This window comes from Tenrec ecaudatus, chromosome 14 (assembly GCF_050624435.1).
Source record: "Tenrec ecaudatus isolate mTenEca1 chromosome 14, mTenEca1.hap1, whole genome shotgun sequence".
Taxonomy (NCBI): domain Eukaryota; kingdom Metazoa; phylum Chordata; class Mammalia; order Afrosoricida; family Tenrecidae; genus Tenrec; species Tenrec ecaudatus.
In genome coordinates, this window is record NC_134543.1 from 115,769,715 (window position 1) to 115,796,349 (window position 26,635).

At 39.7% G+C, this 26,635-nt stretch overlaps 1 protein-coding gene and 1 pseudogene across 2 annotated transcripts in view; both read left to right on the forward strand.

The window, feature by feature from the left end:
• Positions 1-26,635, forward strand: part of UNC13C (unc-13 homolog C) — a 550,871-nt gene that overhangs the window by 271,315 nt on the left and 252,921 nt on the right. For both annotated transcript variants that reach the window (XM_075530957.1, XM_075530958.1), the window contains 4 exons: positions 317-473; positions 15,255-15,323; positions 21,263-21,352; positions 25,281-25,409. In XM_075530957.1, the coding sequence (XP_075387072.1) occupies positions 317-473; positions 15,255-15,323; positions 21,263-21,352; positions 25,281-25,409 (445 nt within the window). The remainder of the gene's footprint in view (positions 1-316; positions 474-15,254; positions 15,324-21,262; positions 21,353-25,280; positions 25,410-26,635) is intronic.
• On the forward strand, positions 5,876-8,185 carry LOC142426110 (SUMO-activating enzyme subunit 2-like; annotated as a pseudogene).

Genomic DNA, 26,635 nt, shown 5'->3' on the forward strand with positions numbered 1-26,635 from the left:
CCTTTGAGTTGGTACTTCACAACTATGCTAAATGTCACTGAAAATTGTATTTTGGGGATCATTGTCACAACTCTGTAGTAGTTGAAAGACATGGTACACACCTCCCACTGGCAGATCCCATCGAATTGGTGGTCCATTTCACACTTCACTTTTCCAAATACTGAAAAGAATTCTTTCAATTTGAGATCAGGGAGTCATGGTGTTTCCTGTATCACGGACATTGGGGAGTTACTTTAATTGCCGATACTGGACAATCTGCTGCTATGCGACTTCATTGGGTTCTGTCCTAAGAGTTCCTACTTGTTTTGTCCTTCAGGCACTTTTCCTGTCTCTCATCGAAATACATGTGCCCTGGAGTCCCAGCTGTCATGAGCACCTTATTGGCCAACATAAACGCGTTCTATGCCCACACGACGGTTTCCACAAATGTACAGGTTTCTGCCTCAGATCGATTTGCAGCTACCAACTTTGGGGTAAGTACCAGTTCTGGAACAGTAACAGCTCTGCTGGCTAACCTGAGATAGGTTTCATAGGGCTTTGGACTTGAGATGCTCTTGAAATCGTATTGCAGTTGGGAACCATAGGGGGCTATCTATTCATAGAATGGGCTACAGTTCAATGTTCATTGGAAACATTTTCAGTGAACTAATATTTGACAGTGAAAGGTAGCTTCATGAAGTACAAATCTGGCTGAACCAGAGCATTTACACTGGTACAGATAGGAACTGGAAACACAGGGAATCCAGCACAGAAGATCCCTTCAGGACCAATGGTGATACCTGGAGAGTGGAGGGAAGGTGGGGTATAAAGGGGGAACCGATGACAAGGATCTACATATAGCCTCCTCCCTGGTGGATGGACAGTGGAAAAGAGGGTGAAGGGAGACGTCAGATGGTATAAGATATGACAAAATAATAATAATTTATAAATTATCAAGTGTTCATGAGGGAAGGGGGAGTGGGGAGGGAGGGAAAAAATTAGGAGCTGATACCAAGGGCTCAAGTAGAAAGCATATGTTTTGAGAATAATGATGGCAACAAATGTACAAAGGTGCTTGACACAATGGATGGATGGACAGACGGATGGACTGTGATAATTGTTGTATGAGCCCCCAATAAGATGATTTAAAAAAAAAAAACATCTCTGGAGTTGCTTTTTCCAGTGTGCTGAGGGGTAGGAGAGGTGAGGTGGGAGAAGGGAATAAATTTGATGAGAACATACTAGAATTGTAAAAACTACTTCTGTATGTCAGGTTTGGTTTACCAAGTCAGGTACTGTTTCCTGGTGAGTGTGAGCTTATGAGCCCTGTTTGAAGCCTGGAGGATTTGAGTGGCATGTCCTGCTGACTCCTTCTCTACTGGTGGGTAATGACACATGCCAAAGAGAACTGGATGATCTGCATTCTACTGTCTGCCCCAAGGAATCAAATGGTTCAAGAACACATTGAAACAGCATTTTCCAGAAGATAGGAATCCTAAAGCGTTTCAAGAATGTCTCCCTTGTATCCAATAGTGTATTCATTCTGTCGCCAGAACTCCTTCTTTAGAGTTGTAGTCAAATTGAAATCAGCCAAAATGGGAAATAAGGGTTTAAATTGAGAATGTTTCCTTCAAAGTAGTGAGGAGTTCAAACTAAGACTGGATACATGATTAGCAAATAAACCCAATAATAATAAGAAAGTCCTGCTGTCTACTTTTTTCCGCCCTCTTTTTCTGAGGAGAGAGAAGACATTGCATGAGCTGAGTTGGAATTAAAGGCAAAAGTAACAACCAGTAGAAAATAATATTCTTAGGGTTGGGACAGTCTGGTGTTTAAGTTCCTATGTAAATCACCCGTGAAGAAGCCAAACTCCTCAATCATTCAAACTCAGTTTTCCAGAATGCCAAATGAGGAAAGTAATTCTTACTCTAACATATTTCTCATATATAAAGTGGAAATCAAATAGGGTCAAAGATTTTATAAATAGTAAGTAAATAGTCTATACAGTATGAGGATTTCATTCCTCCTTCCCTCCCCACTATAGTTACTTCTGTTAGACTCATGATTAAAAGATCTGGGGCCAAAAAATTCTCCCATCAGATGAACAAAATACTATTATGACCAAACAGCAGGTCATAGAAAAGTTTTATTATAAAAAGATCTCATATTGGTAATACTAGGTATTATCTTGTGATTGTAACTGTAATAAAGACTTCTGTGTTATGATAGTATTTTGCTTATAATATTCTATCTGGGTACATTCTAAAGAATAAATCCAACCTTGTGGAACATTATTTCTACTTCTGAGAAATAAGATGTGTTTATATGATTCATACCCACCATAAAAGCTACGTAGAGGAAAATTAATAATATGCTCCTATACTCCATGCTGACCCAAAGAAGACAACCCACATGGATTTGAGGATAATTCAGTGTTTCCCTGGCAACCTTAGTTAAAGACATTTTCATGTATATATATATATAACACCAATTATTGTAGAGTCTGTTAAAAGAAATATTTCTGTAAGCCTACTGCTTGATAACTTACTGATTCGGTTTGTGAATTTTACGGTACGGAGCCCTGGTGGCATAGAGGGGTACTTGTTGGCTGATACTGCCAGGTCAGCAGCTTGAAACCACCAACCTTCTGCCACTGTGTGGGAGAAGAGTGAGACTTTCTATTCTTGTAACGTCAGTCTTGGAAAGTCACAGGGGCAGTTCCTCTCTGTCACGCAAGGTCGCTGTGAATCATAATTGACTCGATGGCGGGGTGTTTGGTTTGGTGGTCTACACCTATTGAAAATACTGTTTATTAAGTGAAGTTGTTTAATGTATGATGTTGCCTGCCTCCACTGTGGTGTCCCAAGATCTGGTTCACACAGTTACTCAACCTGATACTCTTGGTGGGGACTTAATTATTTTGGATCATCTTTTTCCTTCTCAAAGCTGAGACCCAGATATTGCATCTCCAAATAGGAAATTAATGGAAAATGCTTTCTTATCTATGAATATTATTTTTAAAACACCTTTAAGGAAACTGTTACTCTTGCTGTAATACAGACTTTCCGTGTACAGATGTCATTAGAAGTCATATTGTGAATGAACAGTGCTCAAAGATCAAGGGAATGGAGAGTCTCAAGGACAGAATCGTGGAGTATAAGGAAGAGAGGCCCCCCAAAATAAGGTGCAGATGAGAATGAAAAGATAACTCTGGAAAGCCACGACAAAACAGTTGTGTGCAAAAAAGAATGTGTATAACATTGTCTCAAAAAAGAAAAGACATGGAATTAACTGCCATTGAGTTAATTCCACCCCCTAGCAACCCTTTGAGGGCAGGGTCGAACTGCCCCCTGTTGATTTATGAGGCTTTAATTTTTTATGGGCGTCGAGAGCATTTTCTGTCTCCTGTAGTCAGTTATCATTTAAAACAAGTCGAAGTACAGTGTCAGGGGAAAAATGAACCTTTTGTATTTGACACTTAAGAGGTTCAATATACTGGAATCGGTGAAGCTGAAGCCTGAATCCATGGGATTGTTTGGTGAATGAGAGAGGTGAGTAGCTGCAAAGACTGGAGTCCATTCATTTACTAAATTAGAATGCAGCCGATATTTTAAAAAGTCACAGCTCTCAACAATAGTCTTAATATATAAAATTTGATAATAAGCCGTATACAATTTGATTTCAGCATTGAACACTCATACAGAGGTTTAAATGTGATATTCAAAAAATGCCTTAAAATTCAAATAGTGCAGCCACCTGGTAGAAACATAGTTGATTTTTTGTTTTTAGTGTTGGTGGTGGCTTGTATTCTATTTTGTACTAAATTTTTGAGAATTTATATATTTATATTAACATATAAACAGAAAAGGTGATTAAAAAACAAAGAGCTTAATTGAGACAGGAAAGAGATTGGGCAAGAGGAAGGTTCATCTATGTTGAAAAAATGATCTAAGACTCTAGGTGGATAAGGTTTCTTTTATATTTATTAAGATTTGGACATATTTGTAGATTACTAGGAAAAGAGCCATTTTGTAATGGTGCGCTTGCAAAGTCAGGAACTGGAAAATAAGTGGTGTAAAATCTCCCAAAGTGGAGGACAAACTGAAGTCCCGATAGAAGGTAGGAGAAAACTTGATGTATCTGGATTGTGATATACAAGGAGGGATCAGGTATAAGGCATCATCAGAACAAAAAAAAAATCTTACCATAGTGAATGAAGGGGAAGTGCAGAGTGGAGACAGGAAGCCCATTTGTCCGACAATGGAGATCCCCTTGCAGAGGGGTCTAGGGGGAGGTGTTGAGTCAGTCAAGGTGCGATGTAGCACCGATGAAGAATACAACTTTCCTCCAGTTCCTAAATGCTTCCTTCCCCCCAACTATCATGATCCTAATTCTACCTTGCAAGTCCGGCTAGACCAGAGGATGTACACTGGTGCAGATAGGAGCTGGAGGCACAGGGAATCCAGGGTGGATGATACCTTCAGGACCAGGGGTGTGAGGGGCCTATACTGGGAGGGGAGAGGGAGAGGGGATTGGAAAGAGGGAACTGATTACAAGGATCTGCATGTGACCTCTTCCCTGGGGGATGGACAACAGAAAAGGGGGTGAAGGGAGATGCCGGATAGGGCAAGATATGACAAAATAATAATTTATAAATTATCAAGGGCTAATGAGGGGAGTGGAGGAGGGGAGGGAGGGGAAAAAAAGATGATCTGATTCCCAGGACTTAAGTGGAAGCAAATGTTTTGAAAATGAGGGCAAAGAATGTACAGATGTGCTTTACACAATTGACATGTGTATGGATTGTGATAAGAGTTGTATGAGCCCCTAATAAAATGTTTTTTAAGAAAAAGGAATGTCCCAGGGTCACCTAAAAGCTGTAAGTCTCTTCTGATGGGGGATACCATATATTCAATTGTTTGTTTGTAGAAGCAATGGACAGACAATTGTGAGATTTTCTGGTGCTTCCCAACGCAGATATAGGAACAGATATAGCAGGTGGTTGGATTGATTGAGCTAGAATTTAGTCACAAGAAAAGTTGAGGTAATTCCCTCTGTGGTCTAGGTTTGATAGGGGGAAAAATAGAACTCTGAGAAAGATAAAGACAAAGACAGAAAAAGGGATATGATTTAAAATTTCAAAGGGACACATTTCATGTCCCACCTGGAGGATTTCACATCTACAGGGTCAGACTGTTGAAAATTGATGAGGAAACACTGTAACATGCTGAATTGACTTGTCAGAGCAAGTAAGAACTGATTATTAAATTTTCAGGAAAGTTTAGAGCTGGTTGCTAAACACACTGATCCTTAAAATGGACCATTTTGAGACTATTGACATCATAAAAATTGGCAAATGTTTTTAAGAGGCTCTGCTTACCAGATTGGAGTACAAGGGTTGTTTGGGAGTTCAGAAGATTAATAACATTATTGGGTAAAATGTCTACTTGTCAGTAGAGGAGGGCTTGCAAAAGAAACTCCTCGAAATGTGTAGTGTTCAGGTTTGTCAATGTGAGGGGAAGTCGTTCAGGACTTGAATATTGAGTGATCTTGAGACACAGCAGCAAGTCTTTGTGGAAGTGATTCATGAGTTATCTTTAAGACTCAAGTAGCAAATAAATTCTTGGTAAAATGGACATTTATCTAGCTCTGTCTTTCCTTAAAATATTTAATACCCTCTAACACAGTCTACTAGGCAAAGACAAATATGTTATATATCTTTCTGATTACTATTTTATATATGTACTTGTACATTTAATATATATTCATATGATACCTTATATAAGGCACTATTGTGGTTAATAGACCTTGAAAAATAAAATAGACCTCTAATCTCTGGGGGTCTGAATCGAATGAAAAGTTGTTATATAAATATGTATAAATCGGTCGTCTCACCATGACAATTTCGCGGCATTTGCCCCGTGAGCTGGACGAAGCTGTGGCCGGAGGTCTGGTATGGATGGTGGGTGCAGGCGAGCTCCTCCAGAACCTTGTGCTCAACGGCTTCTCCCACATCGATCTGCAACAGAAATCAATCTGGATGCCTAAGATCACATCTATAGATTGACTGAGATAAGATTTCCCAACAGAATTTTCTGCGGAACAGCCCTGGCTACTGCATGCAGATTAAGAGCATTTTGATCTGGGAACTATGGAAGTCAGCAATCTCAACGGACCGTTTTTGTTTCAAAAGAAACATATTGGAAGGTCCAAGGCACAGGTTGCCAAAAAAAGTGGGCTGCATCTTTACCCCAAAACTGTTATGATAGCCTACCATTGCAGCATCATGAACCCTGACTATAATCTGGAATTTTTCGACAGTTTATATTAGTGATGAATGCTTTAGCTAGCTGCCCACAACCATGTAAATAGGATGTGTTTGGCAGCTGATGTACCTCTTCTTGAGAGTAGAACTGCCGGGTACCTTGGGCAAGTAACTAGTATCAAAAAGGGTGTAACCGAGTGTCATGAATGTCACCTTAAACCAACCCAGAGAACTTTTCCTGGTTGTACAATCCATAACACACTTTTAGAGGCTATTCACAGCATCTGTGGGCAAAGTATTTGTTCGACCAGTTGTTTGGGGAGGAAGATGCTGATCAAGAAGTATCACCTGCCAGAGCTGATCCTGAAGCTGCCTGGCAGCCAGTGGAAGCCGAAGCCACAGCATCTACTGAAGATGGTGACATTAAACGTATTTCCACTAAGGAGTGGGCTACATCAACTGGTTATGATCCAGTTAAACTTTTTACAAAGCTATTTTTTTAATCATTGCATTGGGGGCTCGTACAATTGTTATGACAATCCATACATACATTCATTGTGTCAAGCGCATTTGTATATTTGTTGCCATCATCATTCTCAAAACATTTGCTTTCTACGTGAGCCCTTAATATCAGCTCCTCATTCTTCCCCCTCCCTCCGCACTTCCCCCACCCTCATGAACTCTTCATAATTCAAAAATTATTATTTTGTCATATCTTACACAGTCTGACGACACCTCCCTTCACCCACTTTGCCGTTGTCCATCCCCCAGGAAGGAAGTTATATGTAGAGTCTTGTAATCAGTTACCAAGATTTTTAAAGATGATATCAGGTACCTGTTGACTATGGACAAGCTGTGGAGGAAAAGGAAACCGCCAGTTCTACTCAACTGGGCTGAAGTACAAAGTCAAGGTGAAGAAATCAATGCATCAGATCAATAAAATGAACCCCAGTTAGGTTTGAAAGACCAGCAGATTCTAGATATAAAGAGATATGCGACTCTTTTCTAAAAGTATTGAGACTTTGAGAGTACTTTTAGACAGAAAAGGGGATGGAGCTGAGTTCATATGGGACAAGGATGACCCATCTGCTGTGAATTTTGTCACTTCTGATGCTAACCTCAGGATGCATATTTTCAGTATGAACATGAAGAGCAGATCTGATATAAAACCAATGGCAGAGAATATCTTTCCTGCTATCACTACTACTAATACAGTGATTGCTGGATTGATAGTGTTAAAAGGTTTGAAGATTCTACCAGGGAAAATAGACCAATGTAGAACAATTTTTTTGGAATAAACTTCCAAACCCGAGAAAGAAGCTCCTTGTGCCCTGTGCACTAGATTCTCCTCAGCCCAATTGTTATGTTTGTGCCAGCAAGCCAATGAATGCCCATAAAGTGACTGTTCTCACATTACAAGATAAGATAGTAAAAGAAAATCTTGCCATGGCCGCACCAGATGTTCAAAGTGAAGATGGGAAAGAAACAATCTTAATATTTTCAGAAGAAGGAGAAACAGATGGTAAGAATCACAAGAAGCCGAATTTGGAGTTCGAAATGGCAGTCGACTTTAAGCCGATGACTTCCTTCAGGACTATACTTTATTGATCACCATCCTTCATCGTGAAGACCTAGGAAAGGATGTGGAATTTGAAGTGGTTGGCGATGCCCAGCAAAAGTAGGACCAAAACAAGCAGAAGATGCTGCCAAAAGGATAACCAATGGGAGCGACGATGGAGCTCAGCCTTCTACAGCCACAGCGCAAGAGCAAGATGACAGGCGTATAGTGGCCTCGGATGAAGAAGGCCCTTCATAGAACACTGGCGACAGTGAAGAAGCGCGAAGTGGCAAAAGGAAATTGGATGAGAAAGATATATCGGTGTGAAGAAGTTACGTCCAGAACCAGCAGAGGAGCTTGATGATGTCATAGCATTGGGTTGAAGAGAAATGGGCCTCCAGAGCCGCCTTGTTGCATAAGTCATCTGGGCAGAACCAGATTTTGTTGTGTCCTTGGTTATAAAGGGGAAAAATCTCACCATCGACTTAAAAATGATTCTTCTCCCTTTGAAAGCATTCCTTTTACTAGAACTATTGGAAACATTACAGTATGGTGTATTGAAAGTAGGAATATAGCCTTACAATCCTTTGAAAAAAGTGTATATAAACAAGCAGTCAGGAGGAAAAAAACAGTAAAATGCATGTTTTCTTTTAATGTAAATATCCTTAGGTATCATTTAATGGTGTTAAAATATTGTGGTTTAGTAAAGTTGATACCTAGTTATAAATATTATGCCTTTATTTTTTGTTAGAAAAAAATTATTTTCAGCCTAGATCTAACCATTTTCCTACTCTTAACTGAAGCAGATTCAGATGTATCGAGTGCTATGCATTGAAACTTGTTTTAAATGTTAACTGGCACTGTATATTACTGTGAAACAATGTTAATTTACTCCAATTTTAATACTACCTGGTATGTCTCTTTAAGAATCCAGTTTTTGTGAATTGTTACAGTTCAGGTGATTTATATTTGATGTTTTGTAAAACTCAAAAACAACTCTACTGTACTTGGACTAAATAAATGTCATCTGCTTACTTGTTAAAAAACAACAACCATAAATCAATCCAAAAATATAAAGTAAATGACAAAGAGCTTGTATTTGCAGATCTGTGTTGAACTTGTGGAGGAACGTGTGATTAATTTTCTAGAGGCTAATGGAAGCATGACAAACAAAGAGGAATGTTGGGGCCAAGCAGTATATCAAAGTCCAAAGGGTAGTAGGATAACTTCCTTAGGCTTAGAAATTTGGTAACTTAGAGGCAAAGGAAAATAATGGAAACAATAGGTTTAATGGAGTATGTATGCAGATAAAGTAATAGGAGTGTGCCTTACTAGGTTGGCCTTAGCTAAGAACCTTTAAGCTTAGATATTTGGAATTTATTCATAAGGTAATAAAATATACTTTGGATAGGGTATAATTTGAATTTATGATTCAGAAATTAATGATTCTAGGAAGTAAATGTTTTTGAAGAGAGTGAGAAAGTGGGCTAAATAGGGTTCAATTTGTCGTGATAGAAACCATTCTTGCTACTTTAAATAGAAGTTGCCTTAAACAGAGAATCGGATCTTACAATACCACTTGAAGAACTGTAGGAGAAGCCGTTATAAGTGTCTCAATAGCAAATTGTGTGCTTAGCAGGGAAGCTGCAATATATATACAAGTTATCTTTTCAAAAGCAGACACCGGAAACTTCACTCTGTGGCTGTACTTGGCAACAGAAGCCCAGAAGGAAGTTGACTTCTACTTACTTCATGTTATTTTCCACATATGAGAGCAAGTATATTAAATAGGCAGAAATGAAGATCTTTGCAGAAACCTTGTGTCAAAATAATTTGTAAATAGTTGTTTTAAGTTTTCCAATCTCTGAAACATAAGACACACTGAAAGGAAAATGAATACACCAATTCTGAATGTTGAGCATAGGCATTCTAGACAGAGGCTAGTGAAGAGGACTGAGGGTGTTAGTCCTGGCAAAGCAAGTCATGCCAAATCTCGATAGTGGATTAAAAGTGGAGGAAAATGAAAGGGAATGTAGGGAATATTTGGAGAGTGGGTTGTTGCCCTTATGATTTACTTGCAGGGGCAAATCAATGCTTTGTGTTACCTATATCTTAAATATCTGGTGGTAGGAGGTGCTCTTTCAGAAGAAAATAAAACATGGTATGCAATTCTTATTTATAAATAACATAAATTTTATAATCTGACAAGTATGTTACCTAACCAAGAAAATAATATTTTAACTAAACTTCTTGACATACCTCAATAGTACTTCTTCCTACAATTTTTCACTGCAGATCTTTTTATAAGCTAATATTAATAAATGAAAATGTTAATCTAAGTATGGACACAAGGATTACAGGAAAGAAGTTTATTACTAATAAGGTAACAGGGCCAACAGTGGAAATGGCTGCAGGCTCTGGATGGAAGACCCTGAGAGAGTCCCAGTTGGCTTAGAGGTAGGACTTTAAATGGGTTCTTTCCAGTCTAGTCAGTCATGGAAGAAAATACTAGAATGAATTGGAATGTCTAAAATGTGGGTTGACTAGAACCATAAGCAGAACAAAAATACTACAGATTGATTCCCTGCTAGAAACGTAATCTCCCTCCTGGAAGCCCTGGCAGGGATGTTGGGTAAGCACCGTCTCATTGCCAACCGCACGATCAATGGTTCAAACCCATCTGCCACTGCTTTGGGAGTACATGGAGGCTGTTTCTGTAAAAGCCTATAGCCTAGGAAACTCTATATAAGGTTTCTATATGTATATCTATTGCATAACAATTCAATCACTTGCTTATCAGAGTTGGACACAGTGGTGCCTGGCTCAAAGATGGCAACAATCCAGCATCTTGCAACAGACTCTTCGGAGTCTCCCATTCCCAGGCTTGGAGTCGTCATTTTCTTCTGCTTGTTCCAGTACATCCACTTGTTATAAATGTCTGTCTGATCCAGTTGTACTGCCTCACATGAAGCCGTCAGAATTAAACCCATTTGAATGGTTGGATGCCCTGCCTTAACGGACTGCCCCCGCCCCCCGACCCTGTGCATACCATGGAATCCTTCGTGACTGCTGGCTCATGTTTGTTCTTAAAAGGCTTTTGCAGTTTCACTCACCACTGTTCTTATAACAAAAACTCCAAAATCATGGTTTCTATAGAAAGAAAAAAGGGAGGCATCAGACTGCTACCCACAAGGTCAGCAGTTCGAACCCACTTGCCATTCCACAGTAGAAAAATGCGCCTATCTGTTCCTGATACGAGTTTTTGTCTGAGGGCTCTTGGTGGCCATTGTAATGGAATATCAAACCCAGAAGAAAAGTCCAGTACCCTGTGGGAGACTCTTGGTGACAGGCTACTAGGGTAAAGGAATGTGGAGGTTAGAGGTCTGCCTTTTATACCTTGAAGACATCTGTCTTTAGCTGGTGGAGTCGAATTCTTTTTTAGTCTGTGAGATAGGAGGTCAGACATGGCCCGGGTACCATTTCTTCAGAAGCCTGGGTGATGTGAATGTTCTTTCATCCTTCCACACAAGGCACTCTTCCACAGTTTGCAGCATGGTGCGGGACATTTACCAGCGTGCTCTTATGGAGAAGTAACTGCACACTCCCACCCCCGTTAAAGGGCAGCCCAGCAATTGTTTGGTTGATGAGCCAAGAATGCCATTTCAAAATGGGGGCAAAAATCCGAAGATGAGAATTATGGAATCCAAATTTCCGTGACCCCAAATAAAGTCATTTGGGGGACAGCCAAGCTCATTCGATAGTGAATTATCTGTGATCGCTGTTGTTTAACTGTGGCAGAGCTGAGTAGTTAGGACAGAGAATGAAAGACCAAGAGATGTGCCCTCTGCCTTGTAAAGCCTAAATTTTCTGATCTCTAATCTAGAGTTATTCCTCAGCTAATTAGATCTGAATGCTTGCAAACCTATAATGTTTACTGGTTTGCCTCATATCAGACAGATCCTTATTTAAGGCCCAAAAGTGCATAATGTGGAGTTTCAGGCACTGGGCCCCAGCCCTGAGGAAAACCATTTTTCTAATCACCCAGACTTTTGTTATTCATCAAATCGCATCAGGCAGGCCGCGGGCCTCCTCTGCTTTTGCAAAGGCAATCTCATGCTAGTTAAATAGAAATATAGCAAACACAATTCAATATCAAGCTGCCCTGCTGTTAAAAAGAAGCTCTATGAAAATTCTATCAGCATCACCCTTTTAATTTCACATCATCTGAGGTTGTTTGTGATTTAGTGACAACAAGCATGGCTGCTTTTTGCTATTTTCTTTCAATGGAAATTTTCCATGTGGGCCTTGAAGAACTAGATGGAGAGACCAAATGTTTGATCTGAATGAGTCAAATTCCTTTCAGCTGCATAAAATAGAAACCTATTGTGTGTGTGAGAGAGAGAGAGAGAGAGAGAGAGAGAGAGAGAGAGAGAGAGAGAGAGAGAGAGAGAGAGACTGACTTATGAGTTAGACTGACAACTGCAAGGTGCAGAGTTCAAACCCACCAGCTGCTCTGTGGGTGAAAGATGAGGCTGTCTATGGGAATAATGATTTATAGCCTCCAAACCTTATGTATGGCTATGCCTATGAGTCAGAATTGGATAGCTAGCAGTGGGTTTGATTTTGGGTTTCGGTGTGTAACCTAGGGACAGAGGTAAGGAAATCAGGGTTGGTATAACTTCTCAGGATTGTGATTTTTTAAGAGGGGATGCATTGGGATGATACGGAATGTCCTTTCTTGCTGTATATAGTTCCTCACTTTATGGTCACCAGATGACTGCTTTCCCTTTGAGTGTCTGTAAATTGAACAAAGGAGAAATACAAAGGGCACAAAACATGAAGGCATATAAAAGAATCATATAGGCAACACTCACAAGCAATGCTTTAAAATCTTTCCAAGAAAGATTTCATTGATAGGATATAAGCTGAGGCTGTTCTCTATAGTCAGCTTTCCCAAAGAATTTTGCATTTATCTAAGAATTCTGCAAAAACTGTCACATGTCCAATCTTTTCTAAAATAAGAGCTGGGAAAATAAGCATGCCACATGGGGTGCATTTATCACCTAAACAAAATGAAGATGCTCTTAGAGAGTAGAAAAATGTATATGGGCCATGGCATCCTCAGGGTCTGGCAAATGTAAATCATGGGCCATTGATTTGGATCCTGTACAGTTGGCCAGAGTTACTTCAGCTCAGCTATCTGGATGCTTCGTACCAACCACTGAGGGTCAGATGAGGCCTCCAGAGACATGGAGTGAATCACGCTGTCTTTCTTGATTTTCTGAATGATACACTCTACGGTGACCTAAACAGATGATTATAGAGGCCTTTAAATTTTTTCCTGTTTCAATGAAAGCAAACGATCCACGAGGATAAAAGAAATGCATTGGTATCCTCCTAACCTGGAAAGGTCTTCTGGATGTGGGGAGGACAAAATAAGGCCATTGGTTTTGTTGTTGAGTGTTGTCAAGTTGCTTCTGATTCATACAAAAGAGGGAAGTGTACTGCCTGATCCTGCACCATCCTTGCAATTGTTCTTATGTTTGAAGCCGTGGTTACAAGCACTGTTGATCCATTGTGTCCTGAGTCTTCCTCTTTTTCGCTGCCCCACTCCTTTGCCAAGCACATGATATCCTTTCCCAAGGACTGGTCTCTCCTGATTACGTGACACAGTCCTGCTATCCTTGCTTTTAAGGACTCTACTAGCTGTACTCATTCCCAAACAGATTGTTTGGCCCTTTTGGCAGTCCCTGGTATTTTCAATTTACTTCACCTGCACCGTCATACAAATGCATCGGTTCTTCAGTTTTCCTTATTCCGTGTCCAGCTTGCTCTTGGATATGGTTGAGAACACAGCTGCTTGGGTCAGAAGCACTTTAGCCCTCAAAGTAACATCTTTGCTTTACACCACTTTATAGAGGCCTTATGCACATGCAGCAGATTTACCCAATGTAATGTACCCTTTGACCTTTTGACTGCTGCATCCATATCCTCTCCTGTAGCTTTTATTCTGAATCTAATTGGTGTCAATGGGTTTAGGTTTTGGTTGTGGGGACTGGGTAACTATACCTGTTTAACACGATTACAAACTTCTGGAGGACAAGGCTCATTCCTCATGTGCTTTATTGCCTCCATAGGGATTAGCGCAGAGAAGATGCTCAAATTTCCTTTGCCAACATGTGAACCTAATGAAAGTAGTCTACTCAAAATTAGAGTTTCGATGTATGAACAATTCACTTATTAATAGTCTACTAATGTCATCAAAATCAGTGACTCTGAGTCAGTGGTTCTCAACCTTCCTCATGCGACAACACTTTCATACAGTTGCTCATGTGGTGGTGAGCCCCAACCATAAAATTATTTTTGTTGCTACTTCATCACTGTCATTTTGCTACTGTTATGAATCAGGCAACCCCCATGAAAGGGGCATTTGACCCCCAAAGGGATCGCAATCCAGAGGTTGAGAACAGCTGCCCTAAGGGATAAGAATTGGAAATCCCTTAAACTCACCTCCTCTGTGAAGCTACTAGGAAAATGCTGCTTTTTCATTAATCAGTATATTCCAAGGTACAGTTTAGTGTTTCAAGACTATTCATGAAAGAACCAAACTTTGCTGTCATTTATATGTCTCCTATATATATTTTTTATGAGAAAAAAATATTTTGAATGGTAGAAGTATCCAATTCTGTGTGTGACATTAATACTTAACTTATTTGTATTTAATCTACACAAGATCCACTGAATGTTATCTACATAACACCTCTCCAATCCTTCAGTGGGGTCTGTCTAATGCCAGTACAGCATCAGAGGGAAACAGCAGTCATCTTTTGCCCTGATATTTACACGATTTTAGCATAACTCCCAAACATCCTTTTAAAGCAATGCATCCTTTTGGATTCAGAAGCTTTTATGTGTTTCCAAAAGGAAAATGCTTTTTGAAATTGTGTTTGACTAAACCACAACTGTTTCCCACTTCCATAGGGGGGAGAAGGGAACAGTGTTGCCATATATTTCCGGAAGGGTGGTGTGAACTAGAGGGAGGGGAGGGCTACATTTGCTCTTGCTGACACATTCGATTGCCCATGAATCCCTACCTAGAAAAGCACAGCAGTGATTCATTCACATGCCTTCTTCATACAGAAAACAGATCTCTGAGAATAATAGGATAAGATGCAGGTTTCACACTCATCACAGAGAAGTGCTGTGATTTATTGAGAATAACATCAATTGGGTACTGTCTTGAGTTTCAATCACTGCCTCAATGCATCCTACTGCCATCTCTTGGATAAATCAGTTGATACCTTGACAGTGAAGGGGCTTTCTGCAAAATGGGGACCATAGCTCCTAAAATTGTGATGATTACGTTTAAAATGGTGATTGTTAACATTGTGAGGATAACGAGCATTTAAAATGATTTATGGCCACCATCTTATTTTGTGTTTGCTTTCACAGAGGGAGAAATTTATAAAGCTACTGGACCAGCTACATAACTCTTTACGGATTGACCTGTCAAAGTATAGGGTACGTATAAAATCATTTCCCTAATGGTAAAGTGGGGTGGCTGAATCAACCAAAGCTTTGCTACTCAAGTTCTGGTCCATACATCAATGGGTTGCTTTCAAGCAGATTGGATTAGACCTTCCTGGGATCAGCAGATGGCTTCAGACAAGCTCTCTCAGTAATGCAACATCCTCCATCTCACCAGCTGGCTGCAAGTACATGATGCTATCAGAGCCATGTCTTCTGAGAGGAGGAACTGCCAGGCCAGTGAAATTCAAGTCAGAGAAGTGTCCTTGTGTGGCTGTGGCATCTCTTTTTTAGCAGGAAGGAGGATGTCAACGGGATCACCTTGATAGATTTTCTCAAAAGGCACAGGACGGCCACAAGGACTTAGTTATAGAAATGCTTAAGACATCTGCAAAGTGAACTGGTGAGGCGAAGGCCAAGGAAATGGTGCCAAGGATTTTTTGTTCCCCATCAAGGCACTGCATCCCCTCATATTTTGAGGGGGGGCAAAATGGGCTGTCATAGAACAATTCCTATTCATCCTACACCTTGGGAATTCCTATTCATCCTACACCTTGATTTGACCTCCTCAAAACTGTTCCCCCCTGCCCCCAACTCAATGAACATTTAAAGGGAACAATTTGAATGGCTGGAGGTTGCTACCACTGCTATTTTGGTGTGGTGTAATGGAAGAGTTTAGATTTTTTCAGACCAGGGTGAAATACCATGTTCAGAAGTGTATAGACCCAGAGGGAGGATAGCTTGAGAAGCAATAGCTTCGTATTGTGATATTTTTGTGTGATATTTTGTGTAGCAATACTTTTTACCTTGTATGGTGTTTGGGCCAGATGGTTTCTTTGACATTGCAAGAGGCATGCCCTATGTAATGGAAATGAAAACCCAAGAATAGAAGCAGAGTACTGCTAGAGATCGTGCCAGAAGGTGAGCCCTTTGGATCAGAAAGCACTCAACATACGGCTGAGAAAGCAATGCCGTCTCAAAGCAGAGTCAACCACGATGGCGTAGACGAAGCAAAGCCTGTGTGTGAGTACAGCTGCTGGGAAGTTTTCCTTTTACTCATAGGGCATGACTGAAAATGATGACAGCTGCGCACATCAGCTCTTTAATAATGATGTAATCATCTTTAATCATTGGAACTTGAACTGTATGAAGCATGAATCTAGGAAAACTGGAAGTCATTAAAGCGGAAAGGAATGCGTACAATCAATATTGTAGGCGTTTGTGATGTGAACTGCAGTGGTATTGCCATTTTGAATCAGGAAATCACCTGCATTGCTATGCTGGGAATTACATGGTCAAAAGGAATAGAATGGCATTCAGCCTCCAAGAGGATGTTTTAAGATCTGTCGTGAAGTACAATACTATCTGTCATGGAATAATGTCTATCGCTGTACAAAGAAATCCAGTGAATACAACTATTACTCAAATGTATGCACCAACCATTAAAGCTAGTGATGCAAAAACTGAATTCTACCAACATCCTCAAGAACAGATTTGGTGCATTAAACACTGATGATAGAAGACCTGGTGAGGTAGTTAGTTTATTGTGCCAATCTGGCTGATAAACACATGTAGGGTTAATTGAAGGGTGGAGGGATAAATGGCTCAGTAAGCCATGCCTTTTGAGTTCTCTGGTCTTTCTGATGGTCGCATCAGGGTGCAGCTGCCTTAGTTCCCTGCTTCAGCTGGCAAGGCTCACTTCTTGCAAGACATTCCTGAGGGGAAGCCACATGGACCTACTCCATTTCAAACCTAGCTGCTGGAACAGCCATGTGGAGAACCCTGCCAGAGTCAGGATGTTTACACGTTCACTGACTTGGCTTTCCTCCTGCAGTCGGCATCACAGTGTGTGTTTTGTGAGATGGAGGAGGACTTTGTGGATTGGTGTCAGACATATGGGTTAATGTAGGACTTGTGAGCTTGGGCAGCACTGGGTTGGGGTGTTTCCTTGATGTGCACTTAACCTTTATATAAAACTCTCTCTTACACATATGAGTTTCTGTGGATTTGTTTCTCTAAAGTACCCAGCGTAGCACACCTGGTGACCTGTGGGATGACATCAGTAACATCATACATGAAAAAAGCAAAAGGTCATTCAAGAGACAGGAAAGAAATCTCAAAAGTACATGGAAAAAATAGTCACTGTACAAAAAAGATACAAGTCAGCCTTCAAACATTTCAATAGATAGCCCATGGGCAAGAACCAGTGGTGCTAAAGGAAGAGAGCCCAAGTTGGATAGAAAGCATTAGCCAAAAACTAGGCTCCAGGTATTGATGAGATACCCTTTGCAATGCTTTCATGAGCTGATGAACACTGGAAGCACTCGCCTGTCCATGCCAGGAAGTTAGAAAGGGAGCACTTAGAGGATGGACAGGAGGAGATCTGCATTTGTACCCATTCCAAAGGAAGGGGCCCTTCAGAATGAGCCAATTGCAAATCCCTATGTCATTGATATCACATGCAACTACAAGTTTGCTGAGGATCATCCAGCAAAGGTTGCAGAAGAACATTGACAGGGAGCTGCCAGAGGCCCAGGCCAGATTCAGAAGAGGATGTGGAACAAGGGATGTCTTTGCTGATGTCAGATGGGATCCTGGCTGAAAGCAGAGAATATCAGAAAGAGGTTTACTTGTACTCCATTGAGTATGCAAAAACATTCAACTCTGTGGACTGTAACAAGCTATGATTAGCCTTGAGAAGAATGGGACTTCCAGAACACTTCATTGTGCTCATGGGGAACCTGTACATGGATCAAGAGGCAATTGTGCAAACAGAACTAGGGAATAATGCAAAGTTTAGTATCAGGGTTATATTTGCTGAGCAAATAATCAAACAAGTTGGATTATGTGAAGAACTCAGGACCAGATTTGCAGAAGGCTTATTAACAGCCGGCACTCTGCAGATGACACAACTTTGCTTGCTGAAAGTGAGGATGACTTGAAGCGCTTGCTGATGATCCATGAAGATTAGAGCCTTCAGGATGGATTTACGATTCAAGGTCAAGAAGGCCAAAACCCTTAAAATTGGACCAAGAGTTATAATAATGATAAATGGGAAAAAGATGGAATTTTTGAAGGGTTTTGTCTTGCTTGGCTCCAAAATCAATGATCACAGAAGCAGCAGTCATGTTATCAAAAGACGTGTTGCTTTGGGTAAATCTGCTCAAGAACACTCTTCAAAGTATTCAAAAGCAAGGAGGATACTTTGAGGACTAAGGTATGCCTGGCCCAAGCCATGGTGTTTTCAGCTGTCTCCTCTGTATGTGAACGTTGGGCACTGAATAAATAAGACTGAGGAAAAATCAATGCATTCGAACAATGCTGTTCAAAGCATATTGCAAGTAGCATTCACGGCCAAACAAACACATCCATCTCGGAAGAAGTAGAGCCTGTGTATTCCTTAGAGGAAAGGGTGGTGAGACATCTTCTCCCTTATTTGGACATGTCATCAGGAGACACCTGTTCCTGCTTAGGAAAAAGGAGAAAGGCCTACAACCAGGTGGATCGACACAGTGACTACCACAATGGACTCAAATAAGAATGGGGCATGGCATAGGACTAGATGATGTCCCATTCTACTGAACCACAGGGTCATTGTAGGACTAGACGATGTTTCCTTCTACTGAACCACAGGGATATTAAATGAGTCTGCACTGAGTCCATGGCATACAGTAACAAACAACAGAAAAGTACAATGCTGATTTAGGTTCCTGTCGTACAAGGAAAGTATCCTAAGTAAACTAGCCACCCAATGTCCACTGTTGTCAAACACATTGCCCACGTAACCCTGCAGCAACATTGTGTGAGTATGTGTATGTGTAGCTGTAACTGTAAAGTGTTTTAACACGAGCCGTCAGTCTTGGTATCAGCCAATTTATGATGTAGACACGTGATCTAGACTTGGTCCCAGTTTTTATATTGAAAAGCTACCTCGATGACTAAAGTTAGCTCTTTCCCCAGTGTGTGGGATTCTTAGTGGGACTTGCTACTTAATCCATTCCTCATGTGCACCTGGATGCAGTGTGCATTTTGAAGTGGTCCACCTAATCTGATTCAGTAAGCACTGATAATAGGAGAAGAATAGTTTCAGGGTAGAATTTTTAGTTTAAAAACTGTTCTCATTGTTCTTCTAGCCTTGTAACATTGTTAGACTGGAGAGAAAAGATAGGAAAAACTAGTATGCTGGAGGCACAATCTCAAAAACTAGTAGTTAAATTTTCAGGAATTTTGCAATCTAGTTGGAAAACACAATTATAACTAAAATTTAAATTATATAAATTTAAACTCACAAAACAAAAAAAATAATACACGTTTGAAATGCATTGCTTCCTAATTATTTTACTTCATCTTAGCATTCTTTTTATTCTTGAGGCTACCTTTCTGCCCAGTGGAAATGATGCATAATAGAGAACTGCTGGCATCTTTCCTACTTATCTGAACTTCAAGTTATCCACCGCGGAACATGAGCAACTGCAACCAAAGACGCTTGGTTTAGTGCTGATGCCAGAAGTCTTAGATGTGTGAAGATAAATAGTTCAACAGGAGACCGCTTGAAATTTTAAGGACAGCAAACATATTGGTAGAAGAGTTGACAACCCCATTTATTAAACTATGGTTCAGGAGAATTTGTAAAACAATTAAAATAAGAGCATTCTGACAACCAGACTGCAATATGACATTTTCTATATTATAGAAGTTGTCATTTTTTGACCAGCTTATATCACTGGGATATAGAGTGAACTACAGGTACATCTTTTGTTTTGAAGCGCTGGTGTTAAATGTTTGCTAGCACACTACTAAATTAGGTTCACTTTCTAGAAAATTATAGTGAATTTCAAGGAAGCGTCATTCTTACTAAACCAAGAAAGTGATCAAGCCAGGATTTAAGTGTAATTCATCTTCTAAGACTAGGACTGTTTTCCAACTACCTTGAACTGCTGGAGAATAGTGAGCCTCAGCATCTCCCCATCCTATACTGTAAATGCATTACAAAATGTAATGAAAGCATTTCTTGACAAAAATAAACAATATGGAAGATTATACATATGAAATCCCTCTATTTTTTCCACCCTAAATAACCAGTCTTGGGTATACTTTTCGCATTTTCTCTGTATATAAAAACCACTGCTGTTAAGTAGAACCTGGCTTTTCGTAGTGAATCCAAGAAGGAAAGGTACAATCGCCCCATAAGGATGCCAAGGTTATCGTGTCCGTGGAAGCAGTCTGCTGTGTCTTTCCTTCCACAGAGGGGGCTATAGTGGCTTCAAACCACCAACCTTTAGTTACCATTTAACTGCTGTACCACCAGTGTTCCTTATTGTCACACACACACACACACACACACACACACACACACATGCATATCATTTTAGTTACCAAATAGCTTATACACCAAGACGTTTAGTTACCAAAAATCCTGGTCTCTTCTCCATCTTTAATTTTTCAGCAGTGTCTCCCAAACATCTTTACATATCTACATTTATTTTAGTGAGCTTATTGAATGTTCTTATTGGGAGTTACAAGGCTTTCCAAATAGGTAACATACTCAACTGCCAGCTCAAAGGTTGGAGATTAGAAATTCACCCCAGGGTGCCTAGGCCCAAAGACCTGGCAATCTACTTCTGAAAAACCAGCTACTGAAAAGCCTATGGAGTTAATGCCGCTCTAATATACATAGAGTTGCCGTGAGTTGGAATTGACTTTGAAAGCAACTTATGGGGGAAAAATAAGCAGATAGCTTTAATTTCAGATTTAGAGGCCTTCTGAACTCCAAACAAATTCTGTTAAATAAAAGCTCAATGTTGGAACTGGAGTTAATATTGCGAGATGAGAATGGCCATTGAAAGCGATGTTTGGGAGCAAGCAGGGATGTGAGGCCACCTTGTCGTTAGGTGTCTGATGCTAATTTACCTGTGCGGTTTCTGTTTCTCCAGGAGAATTTTCCTGCCAGTAATGCTGAAAGATTGCAAGACCTGAAGTCAACTGTTGACCTGTTAACAAGCATCACCTTTTTTAGGATGAAGGTATCTCCTTTTATCTCTGTTACTGCCTTGATGAGCTATGCCCTGGTAAATCCCAGCTTTATGCTTCCTTGATCTCACCGCCTGGGCCACCTCCTGCATTTAAGTTGTGCAGCCTTTGTCTGTGTGAGCTCAGTGTATCTTCCGGTATAGAGCGGCTTGAAAAAGAGATTGTCCTAACCACCTAGCATATGCTGATACGTTTAACTCGGTTTAGTTACAAATCAAATCTCCCTAGTTAATCTAAGTGGACATGTTTTTTTTGTCAAAAGAATAAATAAACCCTGAAAAATGTTAAAATGGAAATGGAGTTCACGTCTACTTATTTTAACTTAATTGAAAGGTAAAATTGCTGACTCTCTTATGAGGGTATCTGGCCTTTTAAAAGTTATTTACTAAATAATTATAACTCTGGTATTCTTTCTGAGGTATAACCTTTCTGCTTGTTGCTGCTTCCATGTAAGCCTGGTAATGTCTACCTAGAAATATCTATTCGTGTTCTCTCTTTCTCTCTCTCTCTCTCTCTCTCTCTCTCTCTGTCTCTCTCTCTCTCTCTCTCTCTCTCTCTCTCTCTCTCTCTCTCTCTGTCTCTGTCTCTCTCTCTCTCTCTCTCTCTCTATATATATATATATATATATATATATATATATATACATTTATATATATATCCTCTACTTAATATCATAGGGATTCGCAGTAGTATCATGGTTAAGCATTGACCTGCTAACTGCAAAGTCAGCAGTTTGAAACCACCAGCAGCTCTGTGGGATTCTGGGGAATCCACAGGGAAGGGTGGGAATTCCAAGAAATATGGTAAACATTTGCCATTCTCCAATAGCAAGTTTGGCAGTGTTTAGAAAACCACTTTCCTAAAACTTTCAATTCCATTCTTCCCCATCCTCATTCTGAGCTAAAATCTTCTGTTTCATTGAACAGGGAAGAGTATCCTCAAATGTACACGATAGGCTCTTGGAGCTACTTGCCCCCATCTGCTTCTTTTGTGTTTCTATTGAAGAACTACTTTCGTAGAAAGGGCCATCTCTTCTACATTTGTCATTGACTCCATCCCTGCTTAGCTTCCAAAGCATCAGCCCAGACACCCTTCACTAGCCATCAGTTTTCCTGTCTCTCCCACCTCCAAACTTTTATTTTTCCCCTTTAACAAACCCTTCCCGACTCCCCTTTCTCCACCAGTTAGTAATCAAGTTCCTGTTTCCTCTCATAGCACAGCTCCTCTAAATAGTTGCCGAAATGTTTGTTGTTTCCTTATTTCTTCGCTACCATGCTCTTTTGAGTAATTTCCTACTTCGGTTGCCTTTTGTATGATTGCACATCGTAAAACACACCTGGCTGTACACTTGCAGAGTTCATAATTAGTTTTAATAAGTATGTGCACATGTCAACTTCAAAACAATGAAGATGCCAAGCAGGCAATGGGCTTGTACTGCCTATGGAGAGTCAATGACTGCCACAATGCATGGTTGTGTTTTTCTTAGATTTCTACCCCGGAAGCCTAATGTGTCGGAGATACAATCATCCTGTTGTGTGTACCGATGCTCCATTTTATTTCTGAGTAGTATTTCTTTGTTAGAGATGCATCACTGATCGCTCACCCATGCATCCGTTGTTTTCACTGACTTTGGGTAAATATTTGGCATGAGATTGCTAAGGAACTCTCATGGCAAAATGGTTAGGGCGTGCCTGCTATGAACGTGGAGTGTTTAAACTACCGACCACTCTCCAGGAGCAAAGACCCAACAATCTGCTCTCCGAAGTAGGAATCCCTTCGGAGAATCATTGCGGGTCTGGGGACACTGTGAGTCAATCTGCTCGATGGTCCCCAACAGAAACAATATGTGATAACTTTATGAGAAACCAACAGATTGGCTTCTGCAGTGTTTGCACACAACAATGTACGGAAGTTCCAGTTCTGATCCTTCTGTAGTTCTTTAGTATTTTCCATGATTTTGTTTTGTGTTTAATAATTTTCTTCACTTTTTTCTGTTTCCGACGAGAACAAAGGAACCCTGGTAGTAGGCAGGGATTAAAGTATTTGGCTACTGACTAAAAAGCAGTTTGGACCCACCAGCAACTCTGCAAGGGAAAGATATGAACTGCTTCCAGAAATATTAGAACCTTACAAACCCAAAGACAGTTCACCTCTGTCCTATAGTATTGCTATCAATCAGAATTAATTAGGAATATTTTGAATAGGAGCAAAGTTGTATTTTATTGTGGTGTCAATTTTATTTTCCTGAAACTAATGACACTCCACATCTTTTCTTTACTGATTTGTGACCTGAATAATATCATTTGTGGAAAATTAATTTAAAATCCTTTGACAAGGCTTTTACTGGGTGGGGGGGGGTTGCTTTTCTATTGAGTTTGGAGAGTTCATTGTGGCTGGCTAATCTATTTATGTGTGTGACTTGTCTTTTCAACCAGTACTTTTAAAATTTTTATGAAGGCTAATTTATTTTTGTATTTATGGATAGTGCTTTTTATTGTTGTATATCAGGCCCTAAACTAAAATCAGAAAGAGTATTTCTTATGGTTTCTTCTGAAAGTTTCACTTTGATCTTTACATTGTTATCTAAATTACATTTTAAAATATTTTATGAGTTGTCTATGAATATTGCTTTAACATTGTTCATTGAAAATGTTATTTTTCAATGGCCATAGCATCATTTTAAAATAAAAATCAATTGACCATATCATGAGGGGATTTCAAAATTTTCTTGGAAAATTTCATTATCTTTCTATTCCAATTTTTCATGATTTTTTAAAGTCCTCTTGTATTTGTGTGATTCAATTTCTGAATTCACCACAATACTCTCTAACCATTACCCTCCTGTCTCAGTTACTTTAGCTCTATTGTAATTCTTAAAACCAGATTTTATTGATACTGCATTTGTTTCCTTCAAAAAAATGATGCAAGGAATTTAAATAATGTTTTGCTTGGGATTTTGATTAAACCGATAGGTCAACCTGGGCAGAATCAATATTTTACTAATATTAAATCATCTGATTTTATCTTCTTGAGGCCAATTCAAACATTTACCCTACCACTTCGCCAAAATTACTCATAGCTTTTTTTTGGTGGGGGTGGGGCGGGGAGAAGACTAAATTTAGTGGTTGTCAGTCCTGGTCTTACGCATTTAACATTCAGTAGTATTTTCAAATTGAATCACTCCTTTCACCCAGGGACTGTATCTAGGTTTCTAAAATACCCTGCTGCTTTTCGCTCCTACCTATTGTCAGTCCTATCGCTTTGGTCTTTCCTGTCTGCTTGATGTCCTAGGATTAAAGTTGCCCAGAGCTATCCTGAACTGTTCTCTATCCATACCCACTCATCTTTTTTCTTTAAATTCTTATAAACCAATCATTTCCAAATATTTCCCCTAAAGTCACGACATGTCTACTGAACCCCAGACTCATTTATCCAAATGTCTACGCTTGTATCTACACTTTTATGTCCCTTTTCCCACCTGTCACTTCTCTGACTTCATGTATTCTCTAACAATTCTAAGTAAATCCTCCATAAAGCATTTCACTTCTTTTTGTTTCTTTCTGGTATTATCCACTAGAACTTGAGTTTTACATAGGAAACTGTTTTTGTTTGTTTTGCTTATTACCGTATCACTATCACCTGATACAGAATGGATGATAAATATTTGGTGAAGCATTGAACGGGACTAATGAGTTAATTAATCTATAAGTGATCGCTTGAAGTGTTCTAATTTGAATACTTACAACTATGACTATTTTCTAAAAGTTGTCAACTAAGAAAACTATAATGGATGCTTCCACATTTAAAACACTTCCTGAACACAAACCTAAATGAGCTAAAAGGGCTTTAAAAATATTTCACTTATTTAGACTGGATGAAAATGTTCTGTTTTTGAGTTTAAGAAAAAAATTGGTTCCCTAGGTTCTGGAGCTTCAAAGCCCCCCGAAGGCCAGCATGGTGGTGAAGGACTGTGTCAGGGCTTGCCTGGACTGTACATACAAGTACATCTTTGACAGTTGTGATGAACTGTACTCCCAGCTGATAGATCCGGTAAGAACAGATACATTTCTGTACACTTTTCTATTTCTAATGCCTGTTTCCATGAGCATAGAGTGGCGGTGAAAGGGAAGCCATGCTTATTGAATGTATATTAGCCACTGCTTTAGAATTTCTCTCGCTTCTTTTTTGCATTTGCATCTTGCTTACATGCACATGAATTCATTCCTTGCAATAACTTTATGAAATAGTGGTCGGCATTAGGGTTCAAGTTTTTCAGATGTTTTTCTCAAAATGTGTTTTCGAAGAATGAAGAGGTTTACTCAACATCACACAATGGGAAATATTACACTTAGGAAGAGAATCTAGAATTCCAACTCCTGAGCATATGTTCTTCCACAATTCATGCTGTTTCCATTGCTTTCTCTATTTTGTAAAAATCATAGGGAAATTGTACAGAGCAGGGAAATTTGGACTATGTGATTTTATTACTATGCAATAGTTCAGAAATACATAAGTACAGAAAGTTAGCAAAACCTCCATATAGTCACAAGATAAGCCAATGCTAAGTCAGCTCTATTTACAGCTGTGCTTTACTGTTTGTACGACATTGGATGTTACACAGGAACTAGCATTTTCCCTTGTACTTCTCCCAGGGTCCATTCCCCTCCCATCCTGCCTGAGATGAGGTGTATTCTGATATTGGATAGTTTGAAAATCGGTTTACATGTTCAATTGAGACTTCAGATTTGTCTTCTATGAATTACCTTTAACTCTTTGCTAATTTTTCTGTTGACTTGCTTATCATTGTAACATGTACCAAATCCTAAAATGTATTCTATGGACACTAACACTTCTATGGCAGTGTGGATTTCAGTTATTGTTTCCCTACTTCTAGTGATGTGTCTTTTGGTTGAAGCTTTCTAGGACACATTGTGATTTGCATATTGCTATGGATTAGGATTTGGGTCCCTCACAAAAGGTTAGATGTTCACACCTATCAGCCAGCTGTCTACTCCCATAAATATTTACAGTATCAGAAAGAAAATATAGGGTCTCCATTAATGAGCATCTACTCAATGGTATGAAATTTAGTTTTGTTTTATAAGATGGAATATTTTCCACTAGGTTTTTATAATGTATACATTTGAGAGACTCTTCCTTAAAGAATTCAGCTGCTCCACCAGCTGTTGAACTTCTTGGCTATATGGGCAGAACACATTATAGAAGACAAACCTTTGATAAGAGTGTATGAGCCCCCAGTAAAATGATTTAAAGAA